Source organism: Crotalus tigris, unplaced genomic scaffold, assembly GCF_016545835.1.
Source record: "Crotalus tigris isolate CLP2741 ecotype Arizona unplaced genomic scaffold, ASM1654583v1 scf7180000017666.27876245, whole genome shotgun sequence".
Taxonomy (NCBI): Eukaryota; Metazoa; Chordata; class Lepidosauria; order Squamata; family Viperidae; genus Crotalus; species Crotalus tigris.
The window spans coordinates 1,627,457-1,642,188 of record NW_024096551.1 but is presented as its reverse complement, the minus strand read 5'-3'; the positions used below and the strand labels follow the sequence as shown (position 1 = coordinate 1,642,188).

At 36.3% G+C, this 14,732-nt stretch overlaps 1 protein-coding gene across 3 annotated transcripts in view; it reads right to left on the bottom strand.

Annotated features, from left to right (window-relative positions):
- Positions 1 to 4,068: 4,068 nt before the first annotated feature.
- LARS2 (leucyl-tRNA synthetase 2, mitochondrial) overlaps positions 4,069 to 14,732 on the bottom strand; it is a 90,290-nt gene continuing 79,626 nt past the window's right edge. For all 3 annotated transcript variants that reach the window (XM_039336125.1, XM_039336126.1, XM_039336127.1), the window contains exons 20-21: positions 9,799 to 9,926; positions 4,069 to 6,552 (exon numbers count right to left, since the gene is read on the bottom strand). In XM_039336125.1, coding sequence (XP_039192059.1) covers positions 6,373 to 6,552; positions 9,799 to 9,926 — 308 coding nt within the window. In that variant the 3' untranslated portion in view covers positions 4,069 to 6,372. The remainder of the gene's footprint in view (positions 6,553 to 9,798; positions 9,927 to 14,732) is intronic.

Sequence of the window (14,732 nt, the reverse complement as noted above, 5' to 3'; positions counted from 1 at the left end):
ACACACTATAGCTTTTTTATACATAGCATAAAGGTAAAAAAAAGGATATATGCAGTGTTATCTTCATTTTAGATGTCAAAAGGGTTTTGTGGCTCCCAATGTTTTATTTTCTGTGAGAAACGGGTTCAAGTGGCTCTTTGAGTGTTTAAGGTTGCTGACCCCTGAACTAGGAGATGGTGTAATTGGGTAGCAGAGAGAGGTGCAAAGTTCCTGCCAATTCACCTTCGCTGCAGACAACTTGCATGTGCAAAGTTTGCCGACTGGGTGTTTTGGTGCACTTAGCAGCAATTCCTATTGGCTTTCGAAAGCCAATAGAGGGAGTAGCACAGTTCATGCAAAAGTTGAAAAAAAAACATCAAAAAAAGGTGTTGGAATGTTCTATGAGAAAAAAAAGCCCTGCAGATTAGTCTTCAAATATCGAAAAGGAGGACATTTAGGAGGACATTTTTTGAGGGAGGACAGAACTTACAAAAGGAGGACTGTTTAAATAACCTTATTTAAATTTGACCTTCTGGCAAGTGTTGAGAAACATGGTAGGGAAAAGCCATTCAAAACCAAACTGCAAGATTAACCATTGCAGCCAAAAGAATGAGTGGCACCAGGTATCAAAAGAACAGGCAGCAGCAGGAATGATCCAACAAATCAACAGGAAATAATTCATTCCTTGAGCATATAAAAAAAAATCCAATAACCCAAAACAAGGAAGGAGAAGGGTAAAAGGGAAAAATTAATACATATCAGCAAACACTTTTAATGAATTTCCGATGAACTGTTAGATCATTAGAATAACATAACACATGTACACACTCCTCTTCCACAGACTATGTTCCCCTTTGCATGCACCCCCCCCCCCACACCTTTTCCTATAAATTTAAGCCCCTGGGAAAAACATTTCCATAAACTACTTTTTGGGGAGACAACCTCTGTGCTATACTTTTAAAAATTAAATGGAGAACTTCCTCTTCTAGCAACCTAATTTTGAATATTAATTTTCAATTTTAATCTTCCAATACTTCTTGGAAGACTTTTTGAAGACTTTTTTAAAATCACCATTCTGTTCATTAATTAATATGGTGCCCTGGTACTGTGAATGAGCCTGTTCTTTGGATATATTGAATGGATGCTTGTTATAAATTGTTGCCTGGCCACTGTTTATGACATCTATAATTTTAGCTTATTGTTTTTATTTTGCTTTTGCTTTTGCTTTTTAACCTTTCAGAATCAAACATTTAATTCCAATGATATGAAGAAGTCTCAGATATTATATCTCTGCACTCGTATCAGATCTAATCAGCATGGCCAATATTCTAGAACAATAGAATTTGAGCTCTAAGCGAATTTGAATTGAAATAAGACAAAAGGAGTAGTTGGGATGCTACAAAACCCCAGCTTCTAACTTTTTGTTTACAAGAATATTTCTGGCCCCTATGAATTTGCATAATTTATTTTTGATTTATAACATTAGCTTTTCTCGAAGCAGATTTTTTAAATTTCTATTCAGTGTTCAAGTTGCACATGTCACAAACTATTATTACTTCTTTCCCTCAAATCTAATATTTTTTGTTTAGTATGAGAACAGGAAATAAACATTTTCATTAATTTCCCCAGTGACTGCTAGAGGCTTAAATTCTCTCTTTATTAATACAAAGAGTCAATCCATGTTTTTACAATACAATAATGCACATAGTCCAGAGAAGGATTTAGGGTGTGTGAAGAGGGAACATTTTCATTTCAGCCTTCTATGAACAAACACAACCCTTTTCTAAAGAGGAATTTAAAGAATTTCTCTGCTTTCCTGGAGGGCAACTGATTGCTCTGTCTTGGTTTTAAAGACAAAGTGAAATTGTGCCTTGGCATGCCAGATCCGCCCACTGGAATGCATGTGACCAACTGACAGAAATATTTCTGGAACTGGACTCAAGCAGACAGCATTATTTGTACTTGGGAACATTCATATTTGGACATATAATTGCCGTTAAATCACGAACCAGTTTCAACACTGAACAGCTGAAATTAATTTCATTTTGTCTGATGTGGACCATTTTGTCCCATATTTGTCACCAAGACATGCGTCAATATTGTGGGCAATCATGGGATATCATAGAGCAAGAAGTTACCTCAGAGACTAGTCCAAATCCTTAGTGCAGTTTCTCTAAAGCAGTTTGGACAGATAGCTATCCAGACTCAGCAATCTCCAATGAAAAGAAACAATCCAGTTTACAAGGTAATTTGTTTCATCAACTGACAACTCTGCTGTTGTGAATTTCTAACCAATATCTAGCCAGAAGTTTGAATAGAAATAAAAAAAAATCTGCATTAAGAAAAACCAACATTATACATCAAAATAAATTATGCAAATTCATGTGGCGCTAGAGACTTTCTTGTAAATAAAAATTCTTCCTTATAGTTTGAATTCAGTGGTTCTGCCACAAAAATGAACAAGCCCAATCCTTCATCTACAAGACAATTGTTCAGTATTTGAAAGCTACAATTGAATCTCTTCCTTAGTCTTCTTTTCTGTATGTTATGCATACAGTTTAATTATGGTTCAAGGATATGATTTCCAATTTCCTCACCATCTTGACAGCCCTCTTCCAATTTCATTTTTTGATGCCCTTTCCAGCTGTATTACTACTATTCTGAAAACTATGGAGCCCAAAAATGGGCATAGTGTCCAAAGGGGCCTGACCTAGTAGAATGGAAAAATCCCATCTCATGATCTGGACTCTGCTCTTGTGACTACATCCCAAAATAGCATTTGTCATTTTAGCAACTGGGTCATGTTATTGGCTGGTGTTCAGTCTACAGGAACATCTTGATCTTTTTATATGTTTGACTATCAAGTCAGATTTTTCTCCATTTCACACTTGTGCCTTTCATTTTTTTTTCCTGTCAAGATATTGTATTTTTAAAACCTCATTTTCTATTCTAAACTATTAGCCATTCTTCTGAATTTTGTGTCATCTGGGGATTCGATCAATATTCTCTCAATCTCTTCCTTCAGGCTGTTAATAATAACATGACAATGTGTCCAATTAAGTCATAATTTCAGAGATCTTTCCTTATCTAAACAAACAGAATGATCACAGGCAGGCAAAAAGGCATGGGAGTGGGAGGGATGTCCATCCTCCTGACAGTTCCAACTTCCAAAACTGACAGTGAGGGTCCTGGTATCTAGGCCAGCACAAAACCACTCTTTTATCCCTTTTCTTTTCAATATTTTGTTCTATGTGTATCCAGTGTTTTTTTAAATGTCCATAATTTTTCCTCCTAGTGAGAATTTATCCATTACCACATTTTCTAGAATTTCCCATACTTTCTGAACACAAAAATCTTGAGTCTTGGTTTATCTTGCGAAATGATTTTTAAAAAGTGTTTTAATTATGGAGGATAGTAGGTACTGTGCTGCCTGTTGCCTGCTTATTAAAATGTCTTGGGCAATTTAACTCTAAAAGACAAGACTATTAATTACAGGCCTATTGGAGTTCCATAGAAAATATGCCAGATTCAGCTTTAGATGACGTTTAAAAACAATTTAAAATGCTAAGGAAGTAAAGAAATTTCCCCAAACAGAAAATCTCTAAATATTATTTTTGTCTTATGAGAAGTGTAATTGCTGTAATCACTTCTACTCTGAGGAAGGTGGAAGAGGAAGGGTGCATGTGGTCTTTTTTTAGGGAACTGAAAGGGATTAACTGCAAATAGAAAAGTGAGATCCAAGGAAGATTCTGCCAGTCTCTAAACTAAAGCAATGTTTCTCAACCTCATTTTAAGACTTCAAATCCCATAATTTCAGAGCCAGCATAGTGGGAATGGGTGAATTAGGGCAGGGAAATCCCAGATTCAGATCTGCAACTATTTAATTCTTTCAGTCTTGGGAGGAAATGGGAGGTACTCTTTTCCCTTCACTTCTTTTAGTTCCATTGATTTATCAACAACAGTGTTTCTCAGTCTTGGCACCTTCAAGATATCCAGATTGTAACTCTCAGAATTCCTCAGATAAACTGTCTGCATTATTAGAAAACTATAATCTTTATCTGTGAAATATTAAAGAAAGCAAAGAGAGGGTTTATGGGGCTAAAAGAAAAATTAGTCTGGTTTATTAACCAAGTAACAGCTGCATATTTGAGACTATTAACAAGCAATATAAAAATGAACCCCTAATGGTCTGATTCTGTAGCCTTGAAGTTTCATTTCTTTTCCTGCCAGAGATATAGCATATTTGAGCCCAAGCAATTCCTTCCACATCCACATGGATAATGACGAACCAAAAGAGGGTCTAAGGCCATCCTTAAATGAAGGACTGGACTGTTTAGTGAGGATGGTTTTATTCTTAGTGAGGGAAGTTTGTGTTAAATATTGAATAACACATTGCCTTTGGCATTTCTTTCTAAATCATGTTTTTAATATCCTGGAGAATTGCCCATCGTTTTGCTATTGCAGCTGGATTGGTTGCACTGTCACCTAATTGCACACACTATTAATCCAGATTCTTGTTCTCAACTTTTGACTTTTAATTTCTAGATATCCACTGTTATTCAGAACAAACTTTACTAGACATAACCTATGGGGATGGAGAATTCAGTTAAATAGTTTGCAGACTAATGTCAATATGGAAAATAGAACTAATTATAGTTTATGTAATCTGTATTTTGCAAATAATAATTGGTGCTATGATTCATTCCCTTTTTTCTTTTTTTGGAATCTTTGGCTGAAAAATTCTTAAGCCAATTGTTAAGCCTATTGTTCGTCTATTTAACATACCCATCCATAACAGATTTTAGGAACAGTAAATGCAGCTAATTCCCAGGATGTCTTTGAAGGTTTGACTAGTTGTAGATCTTATATGGTTTTCATACAAAGAAATTTTTGAAGTGATAATATTGTTTCATCTTTGCTTTTTTTATACACACCCAAAACCAGACCAGACTTTGCACATAGAAAACCCATTAGCAAAATAAGTATGATCTACTAGGAACTTCTTTATTGCAGGCTTCATTGAAATGAAATGGCAACTTTGCAGGAACACTACTGTTCTTGCATAGTTTTATTTATTACAATAGAACTGAATTAAAACATGGATTTTGCAAACATTTTGGGATAAAATATATTTTGACTGATCATCAGTGGAAAAATACTGATTTGCTTTTGAAAGAGTAATTGAAATTCTTTCCTGATGTATAACTAGTCATACAATTTCAGACTATCACTTTTAAAGCTGTACAATTACCATTGAAGTCTATTGTGTTTTTTTTTAATCACCAACTAGCAATAATTTATTCTTTTGTAGAGGGTGGAGAAGTAAACTTGCATCCAAAATTACAGAATGCAATTTTAAAGGCTTGCTTTTAAAATAGCAGAAAAGTAAACCATATTACAATCAATGTAGTCTGCAAACCTGAAGATTCTATAAATTTTTTGTAATATAATTTTTAGACACACAGTATGAAATATATAAGATTTTCTCTTGGTGCCCCCCACTATATATACATATTTCTTGGGATGTTGAGCTGAACTGCAAATTTTTCCTTATATGAAAGTTTTCTTGATCACAGCTTATTATTTAGTTCAGTACTAACATTTACATATAGTTGTCATAATAGCTCTACAAAAGTAATTAAAATTAACTTTTTTCCAAGTGGAACCTTAGAAAGCAATTTGTCTACCATTTTTCAATACCTGTACCTCTGAAATAATCATGTTTAGGACTACAAATCCTATCATTTCTAATTGTATTATATGATTTAACATTACAATCAAAACTTTTTGATGTTTGAACATTGGGTTGCTTATTATTTTTCTCAGGTGGAAGAGAAATTGATAGGGAGAATAGAGATTCATGCAACCCTTCCACTTGGAAATATTATTAGATAATTGTCATAATAGAAAACTGTTAACATAGATAACACAATTAAGAGCTGAAATTATTTGAAATGTAAAAATTATATGTATCCATTATACTTCATAAACAACCATGAGCTAATCACAAATGCAGGCTCATTCATTTTAATGATTCTTTCATAGCATAAACAGCTCCAATTGTTCTTATCTTAACAGATAAAAATTCAGTTGTGATATTGAATGAAACCAGATTTTTAAGGTGACATAGCAGAATTACAGAATTTTTGCCATATTTAATTTAATTTTAGTTTTGGCTTCCATGATTTACTTTTACATTGTATTTAGGGATGAATGTCTGCAATGCAAGATTATATATGATTTATAGAGATTACTAAGATAAATTATTAACTTTTGAAACTGTTGAATGAAGTCATTTGGCCTCCTTTTTTGATCTTTCCTGAAATAAGGATATCTTTATCCTTATTTCTGCCACAATCATAGTTACATAGACAATTCTAAGAAAATATATTCTTAATCCTGGATGAGGAAGTTGATGAGGGCAGTTCGAGGAGATAAGAAAAACTTTGTAATTGTTCTTCCTTGAAGGTGTTCACTTCCTAGTTCACTTTGAATAACCAGTTCACAAACTACTTCTGCATCTCGGGATACTTGTTGGGGTACTTTAACTTTACCACAGAGTTTATTGTTGATCTGAAGAGAAAGGAATAAACAGGTGAAAACTGAAGAAAGCATCTAAAATCTCTTACTTTTGTTTTAGCTTCAGTCAATTTATACAAGGTTGTAATAGATAATCCTCATTTAATGACCCTAATTGGGATTGAAATTTCCATCATTAAGCAAAGTGTAGTTAGGCGAAGCATGTGTGTGTGTGTGTGTGTGTGTGTGTGTGTGTGTGTGTGAGTGTGTGTGTGTGTGAGAGAGAGAGGGGGGGGAGAGAGAGGGAGGATTTAGACACTGGGGAAGGACATAACTCTGGGATGTGTGCACAGCAAGGCAGATGAACCTTATCTGCCAAATGGCCTGGGGATGGAAGAAGTAGTAGGCCAGCGAAGAAGGAAAGATAAGTGGTGTGGGTAGTGCTTCACACAGCACCTAAATTTTGTGCCAACAATGGTAAAACTTCAAGATAATTATTAGCTGGGGGTGGCAGGGGTAAATTGTGGCCAAAGAATGCAGGGTAATTAAGAGGGCAGGGATGGGAGGGGAATAGGTGGGTGGGGGAATTGAAGCACATGCTGCAGTTGTGAATGTGGCCTGGTTCCCTAGCATTTGAATTTTGATTCCATGACCACAGGGTTGCTGGAATAACTGTGACTTCAACAAGCAGTCATAAGTATTATTTGTTCAGAGCCGTCATAATTTTGAACAGTGATTGAATGAATAGTCATTAAACCAGGACTACCTGTACTGTGAAGCACAAAATATTTTTGTAACAGTTCAAATATTGCTATTGAAAACTTAGAATCTGTTACTACTAGTTTATTTATCACAAATATGTCAACACACAAACACACACATATGTGCGCATGCACACACATACACACAAAAATCAAAGAGGCTCCTGGAAGATATATATCCATGGCTGGAGGACTGGCTTCCAGAAACTCTTAGTAAAAAAAAGAGTCTGACTATTTAATTTTTATCTTATAAAATGAAGGATAATAAATATTCTTTTGTAAAATGAGTTTGTATAGTTATTTCCAGAGTATTTTAGTCTCGTTTTATACTATAAAATTACTTTTTGAAAAAGGCCTATTATAGCTAATACACAGCCTTGCAATAAAATCTGGAGCTACAGTCAGATAGATGTATCTTTCATTATGTTTGCTGCAAAAATCCAAAATTTGTGGCAACTTTTATTATGTTATTCCACCCGGTACTTTTGGCTAAATATAAGCAGGGATAGAATGAACATCAAATGGAAATAATGGAGTATGTTATGCCAACCCAGACCAAATTACAATTGTCTAGGAAAGCAACATGTCATTGGCCTGGGATACTGAGACAAATAGTGAGCTGTAGCTTAGAATACCAATTCCCTTTTGGAACCTTATTAAAAACAATATTTGGATTTTCTTATTTGTCCTGTGAATAAAGAAGTACTTATTATATCTAACTTTTGTGTATGCTACCAAAAATGGCAATTTGGTACCAGATCCCATTGCCCACTCATAAAATGGAGAGGTGTGAAAACCTGTGTCACTATATTGCCTTCTAGTTTCTATTATGCCTCTTTAAGAAGGAGTGAAATACACTAAACAGAGCTTCTGGATAAGTCTGTTGCCAGATACTTTGCCTCCCACATCAACACACTGTAGGCTCAAATATCTATGCTTGGATGACTTTGCTTTTTTTCTTTTCTTTCTTCATTGGTGCTCCAGATATCATTTCTGCCATTTCATTCCCTGGAGGGTCTCAGTAAACCAAGATGCCAGTCAAGATTGACACTTCAAAAAAAAAAACAAACCAATTCCAGGGTAATAGAGTCCAGCACCTGATTTATCTCCTGTTGCCAATATTTCATCAGACACCAGACTAACCTGCCTACCACAGTTCTGAGAAACTCCTGGAGTCCTTTCAAGAAGCTAACAATTATCTGTGTTCCCATGACATTTCAATGAAAATACTAGGACTAATAACTAGACAAGTACCAGATAAGAAAAAGCAAGATTTCTCAGCCTTTTACGGGTTCGAAGCAAGAAACCAGTCACAATCTCAGTTACTTTTCAATTTAATTTCTGCCCCATTTCTTAACTGAAATATATGCGTTTCAGTTGTATGGAGAATATAATTATAAAAATATTCATGAGAACCAGCTAACATACTGTGGTATCAGACATACTTTAGAATTCTCCTCTGTAAAAGGTATGTAAATTAAAGGGTAGGTCTATGTTTCTACATGCTTGAATGTTTACTTATCTCCATCACATTTGACATATTTCTTGTAAGCAAACATAACAAAAATTAATTACTAAAAAAACCATGCATTTTCTGAAGGGACAGAAAAATTAAGCACAAATTGCACAGGCATATATATAAGTATATATTTTATATCTATCTGGATAAAAAACTATATGTAAAGGAAACCTTACTGATTATTATAGTTTACTCTCTACACCTTGCTTTATATGTCTGTGCTACTGACCTTCTACTTCCGGGGTGTCAAACTGCCGGCCCATGGGCCGGACGCATCACACGCAAGCCACACCCACTCCATTGCTGGCAATGGCAAAACTATCCCAATATAATAATAATAATAGTAGTAAAGTTGGAAGGGACCTTGGAGGTCATCTAGTCCAACCCCCTGCTCAGGCAGGAAACCCTACACCATTTCGGACAAATGGCTGTCCAGTCTCTTCTTAAAAACTTCCAGTGTTGGAGCATTTACTGCTTCTGGAGGCAGGCTGTTCCACTGATTAATTGTTCTCACTGTCAGGAAGTTTCTCCTTAGTCTTAATGTCCCCAAACAGCTTCTAAAATTATCAAAATGCATTCCAAAAACGTTTTGGAAAGCTCAGAGAACTTTTTACAATAAAAGAGAAAGCATCAGCATTACGAATTTGCATTTAAACACTGTCCCAAACCTATTACTCCAGGGAGATATATTTTCATATTAATGCAACTTAAAAACAATAATATGCAGTGGCCAGAAAACAATAATAAATACTCAGTTCTTTAAGGCAATGTATTTTTAAGCACTTCTCATTTTCCTGAGCTTTAGAGGAAACATGTATTTGGGAAGGTAACAAAGTCCAGTGGTCTCTATTCCAAACTGTCTGCTTAGCTTTAACAATTTGGCAGCACTAAGTGTTCCAAGACAATGAGCAACAAGGCATACATCCACATACTTCCCCAGTTAATTTGAGGTGATGAGTATTCAAGAATATTTACACATCTCTTGTTGGTCACTCTTGAAATAAAAATACATTTACTCACCAGTACTGACATTTCTACTATGTCTGGCAGTTGAAAATATTCAGGATCTACCATGGGCCAAGGCTGCTGCAGTATATCTTTGTCCCAGTGATGACGAGTACAGAGTTTATTTGGAACATGTGACAATCCTGAAATGCAATATCAATAGATTACTTATATTTAGGAAAACATTTTTATTTTTTGAAATAATAGAAAATACTTCTAGCTCGGGTTTTAGATTTTGGCAGTGATTTGCTCTCCAAACTTGTTTCAATTTAGTTTCTGAATATTTTGTTACCAGACTAGGTAACATCACCAGCAGGATTTTCTTGTCCTATTTTCCTTAGCTTATAACTGTCTTACATGCCTGGATTGTAAGTTGGCCATGTGATTGGTTGTTCGTTTGGAGCTATATTTAAATTCTGAGCAGTTGATTGATTCTCTTGTTGACTGATAGTTCAAATGGTCTGGTTTTGAACTACCAACCAACAAGAGAACCAATCAGCTGCTCAGAATTTAAATATAGCTCCAAACAAACAACAATCATATGACCAACTGACCAGTCTGGCACAAAAGACATTTATAAGCTAAGGAAAATAGGACAAGAAAATCTTGCTGGTGATGTTACCTAATCTGGTAACAAAACATTCAGAAACTAAATTGAAACAAGCTTGGAGAACAAAGCGCTACCATTTTTATAGATTGTTTAATTAAGTTTTACAGATGCTAGAGTGAAAATGCTGGTAGCTTGTTTTATTACTGATGAGCTAATAGACCAAAAACTGAACATTCAAAGAATCTGAGATTACATCTAAAGAGTGGGAGGTGAAAAAATATATAACCATTTTATTATTAGAAAATCATGCATTTAGCTGAAAAGAAGGTTGATGGCTCTGTGTTTTAAAAACAAAAAGGATTATAAAACATAACCACTAGATTTGATCCTAAAATTTAATAAAATATGCATTCCTAAATTTATTTTCTCAGAGATATGGGATTAATTACATGGCATAAAAAGAGACAAACTGCTATTTGGGGCTCTCAAGAAAGAGTGAGACCAAAAATGTGGACTTTTTTTGCTTTTTTAAACAAGTTTTGGAATACTTAACAGGTTAAAAAATGATCGTCTTAAACTTTGCAGAAGCTTATGATATGCATAGCACTTAAAGAACTCAAAATCAGGCTTCCGGTTTTGTGCAGTAGCGCAGCAGCCGAGGGATCGTGGGGCTCCGCACTCTATGGCTGATTTTTTTTTTTCTGTTTGGGGACCACAAATGAGCCTAAACTCGCCCCAGAGAGGCAACAAAGACGGACGGGTGCCCTGCCGACTGTGGAGACTGCAGTTGATCCAGTCATCCAGGGAAAGCCCTCCAGAAACAAGTAGAAGAAAGGCTAGGTTAACTCCAGAGTCTAGCCCAAGCTATAAGCATCTGAAGCCCAAAAGCACTATTTTAAGCTGACTGTAAACAACGTGATTGGAACTAGGTAAGAACTTCTATTTTCTCTCTTCTTGGAGGAAAAAAAAACAAGAAGCAAAAAGCCTCCAAAAGTGAGAAGGAGGGGGATTTTTGCCCCACCCTCCTACAGATGAAAGCGGCAAATTAAATGTTTTATGGGGGACAGAAATATATTGAAATGAAATGAATATAAGACCTAAAGCTGGACAAGTTTGAAATTGGTGGAATTTGTTAAGATTTTCTTTTTAAATTATGAAAACAGAAGAAAGTTATTATTTTGAAAACTGAAAAATGAACTAGTGCTGACATCTAGTGGTGGAGCAAAATAGTTGCTCCAATATAGGAACTGGCAAAGTCCAGGAAAAGATAACTTGATTTGGTGACCTTCAATATCTTAATAACAGAGAACAGCTGTGACAAAAAATAAAACATTTTGGGCTACCTACAAAGCAAGAATTATAAACTTTAGAAAAAATATTGACCTTTCTGCATTATAAATACCTATTCTAAAGCTGTTTCTAGAGAAAGGAAAATCCTGATTTTTGGCTATCATGGAAAATCAGAGATCTGCAGAAAGAATATACCAAGAAAAAACAAATACTTTCCAGGAGGAGATGTATGCTATGTTGCAACTAATTCAAACAACATTGATCTCAACATTGATCTCTCTCTCTCTCTCTTTCTCTCTCACACACATACACTTTTACTTACTTAGTGGGGGAAAAGGACTGGCAGACCAAGGGCAGGAAAGAGCCAGCCCAATAACAAGGTGTGTCAGTTTGTCGGAGAACAGTGAGGCCAGCTGGCCAGGTGAGCAGAAGATCAGAGACAGAGGAAAGAGAGAGAGAGAGGAAAGAGAGAGAGAGAGGGAGGGGAGAGAGAGAGAGAGAGAGAGAGAGAGAGAGAGAGAGAGAGAGAGAATGAGAATATGAATATATGTTGTCCTTACTGGACTTTTAGTAAAGAATGTTTAATGAAATATTTTGATTTTTTTAAAATTAAGAGATGAGATATGGGGATAATTATGCTGTATTTAAAAATAGTAGATAAGCTACTAATTTTTTTCACCTGTTGGGAGGAAAGAGAAAGGGTTTTTTTTGCCCCCTTTCTCCGGCATAAAAATTTGTTTTCTTTGTAGCAACACACTATAGCTTTTTTATACATAGCATAATGGTAAAAAAGGATATATGCAGTGTTATCTTCATTTTAGATGTCAAAAGGGTTTTGTGGTTCCCAATGTTTTATTTTCTGTGAGAAACGGGTTCAAGTGGCTCTTTGAGTGTTTAAGGTTGATGACCACTGCCTTAGGTACTTAAGTGTAATTGATCTTGAGAAAACTTCAATGGATAAAAATGTTTTGAATAGATCTAAAAGATTAGATAATTGGATTTATTAAATGGAACATTTAAAGATTAAATATATGTTTGAATATGATTAAAAAGAAAAGAAAAATGTTGGATATAAATGTAAATTAGCCTAAGAGAGACATGTATTTTAAGTAGTAAACTATCTTCTTATTCCTTTTTCTTCTCTTTGTTGTTGTTGTTATTTTAAAGAAGTGATAAAGGTAAATTAATTACACTTAAATATTTAAGTGTAATTAACTTTGAGAAAATCTTAACCAGTAAGAATGTTCTGAACATTGCAGGAAAAACAAACTTAAACAAGAATTTTGTAAACAGGATCTATGACGAGGGACGATCAGTTAAAAGAGAAGCCTTATATTAACGTGGTTGTTATTTGCAGAAATATTAGAAAAATATCTATATTTAATTGTTATTATCAAAATAATAAGAATTGTATTAATTCAAGGTTGGCAAAAGAGAATATTATTGGAAGAAGAGAAAATCAAGCAAAGTTACTATGTGGACTGTAGAATTATAGAAAGTAATTGTTAGTGATTGTTTTTTTAAAATATAAACCCAGACAACATGCTGTTTATCAAATAGTATGGTGATTGTTAAAAAAATCAATAAGATATATTTTAAAAAATAAAAACAACTTTGAAAATATAACTGAATCTTCAATTTAACTACACAACAAAAAAACTCTCAGATAATTAAAAAAGAGATTGATTAAATAAAGCAGACAATTGAACATAACCCAGAGGAAAGACATTTAAAGATGGAACACAACAATGGAAAGAATTATGACTTAACCCAGGTCAAGAAAAAAACTTGCAGGAAATATCGGTCATGGAAAAGTTAATTTATAGTTCAAGATTGCAAAATAAATCTGAGGACAAGAAAAAAAATTCGACAAAATGGATTATAGAACTGTTAGGAGAACGAGAACTTGACAAACAAAAAGCTCCCAGCAGGACCGCTACCGCCAGAGGACGAGTGTAGAGGGAGGAGGAGAAAAAGCAGTTATCGTAGGGAGAGGTAGATATGGCGGGAGCCAAGGGGTGGGCTATCTTCGGGGAACAAGGACTCGCTGCATTAAAGCGATTACCTGTTCCGACCCCTTGGACTCTTCTCCAATACCTGGAGAGGGGGGTGTTCAGGACCCTGGCCTCAGGTTGCTGCTTCTTAATGCCAGGTCGGTTATTAATAAAGCCCCCCTCATCCGGGACTTGATACTAGATGAGGAGGCCGACCTGGCATGTATTACTGAGACCTGGCTGGGCCAAGAGGGAGGTGTTCCTCTCTCAGAGATGTGCCCAGACGGGTTTCAGATAATGCACCAACCACGACTCCAGGGAAGGGGTGGGGGAGTAGCGATTCTTGTCTGAGAATCCTTGAGACCTCGCAGGATCCCAGCCCCAGAGGTTGTTGGGTGTGAGTCCCTTCTCTTGAGGTTGGATTCAAGGGTTCACTTGGGCTTGTTGTTGACATACCTGCCTCCCAGCTATGTGACAACAGCCCTGCCTGAGCTGCTGGAGGGGGTAGCCGGCTTGGCAGTGGAATTCCCCAGGCTTATGGTGCTGGGGGATTTCAATCTGCCGTCACTCGGCGAATCCTCTGGTGTGGCTCAGGAGTTCATGGCTTCCATAACAACCATGGACCTGACCCAGATAATTCAGGGTCCGACCCATAGGGGAGGACACACGCTCGACTTGGTATTCCTCTCGGGGCAGTGGAGACGTGATTTCGATTTAAGGGGTATAGTTACTTCTCCCTTGTCATGGTCGGATCACTTCCTGTTGAGGTTAGATTTCTCGGTCCTACTCCCCCACCGCAGGGAGGTGGAACCGATTAGGTGGTTGCGCCCCAGGCATTTAATGGACCCGGAGGGGTTCCAAATAGCGCTTGGGGTTTTTCCTGATTCCCTCCTCCACGAACCGGCTGAGTCCTTGGTTGCTGCTTGGAATAAGGCAGCATCAGGGGCGTTAGACCGGATCACGCCTTTGCGACCTCTCTGTGATTGTGGATCCGGGAGGGCACCTTGGTTTACCGAGGAGCTACGGGAGATGAAGCATCAGAAGAGACGTCTAGAGCGACGCTGGAGGGCTAGTAACTCCGAATCCGACCGGACACTTCTAAGAGCCTATATTAG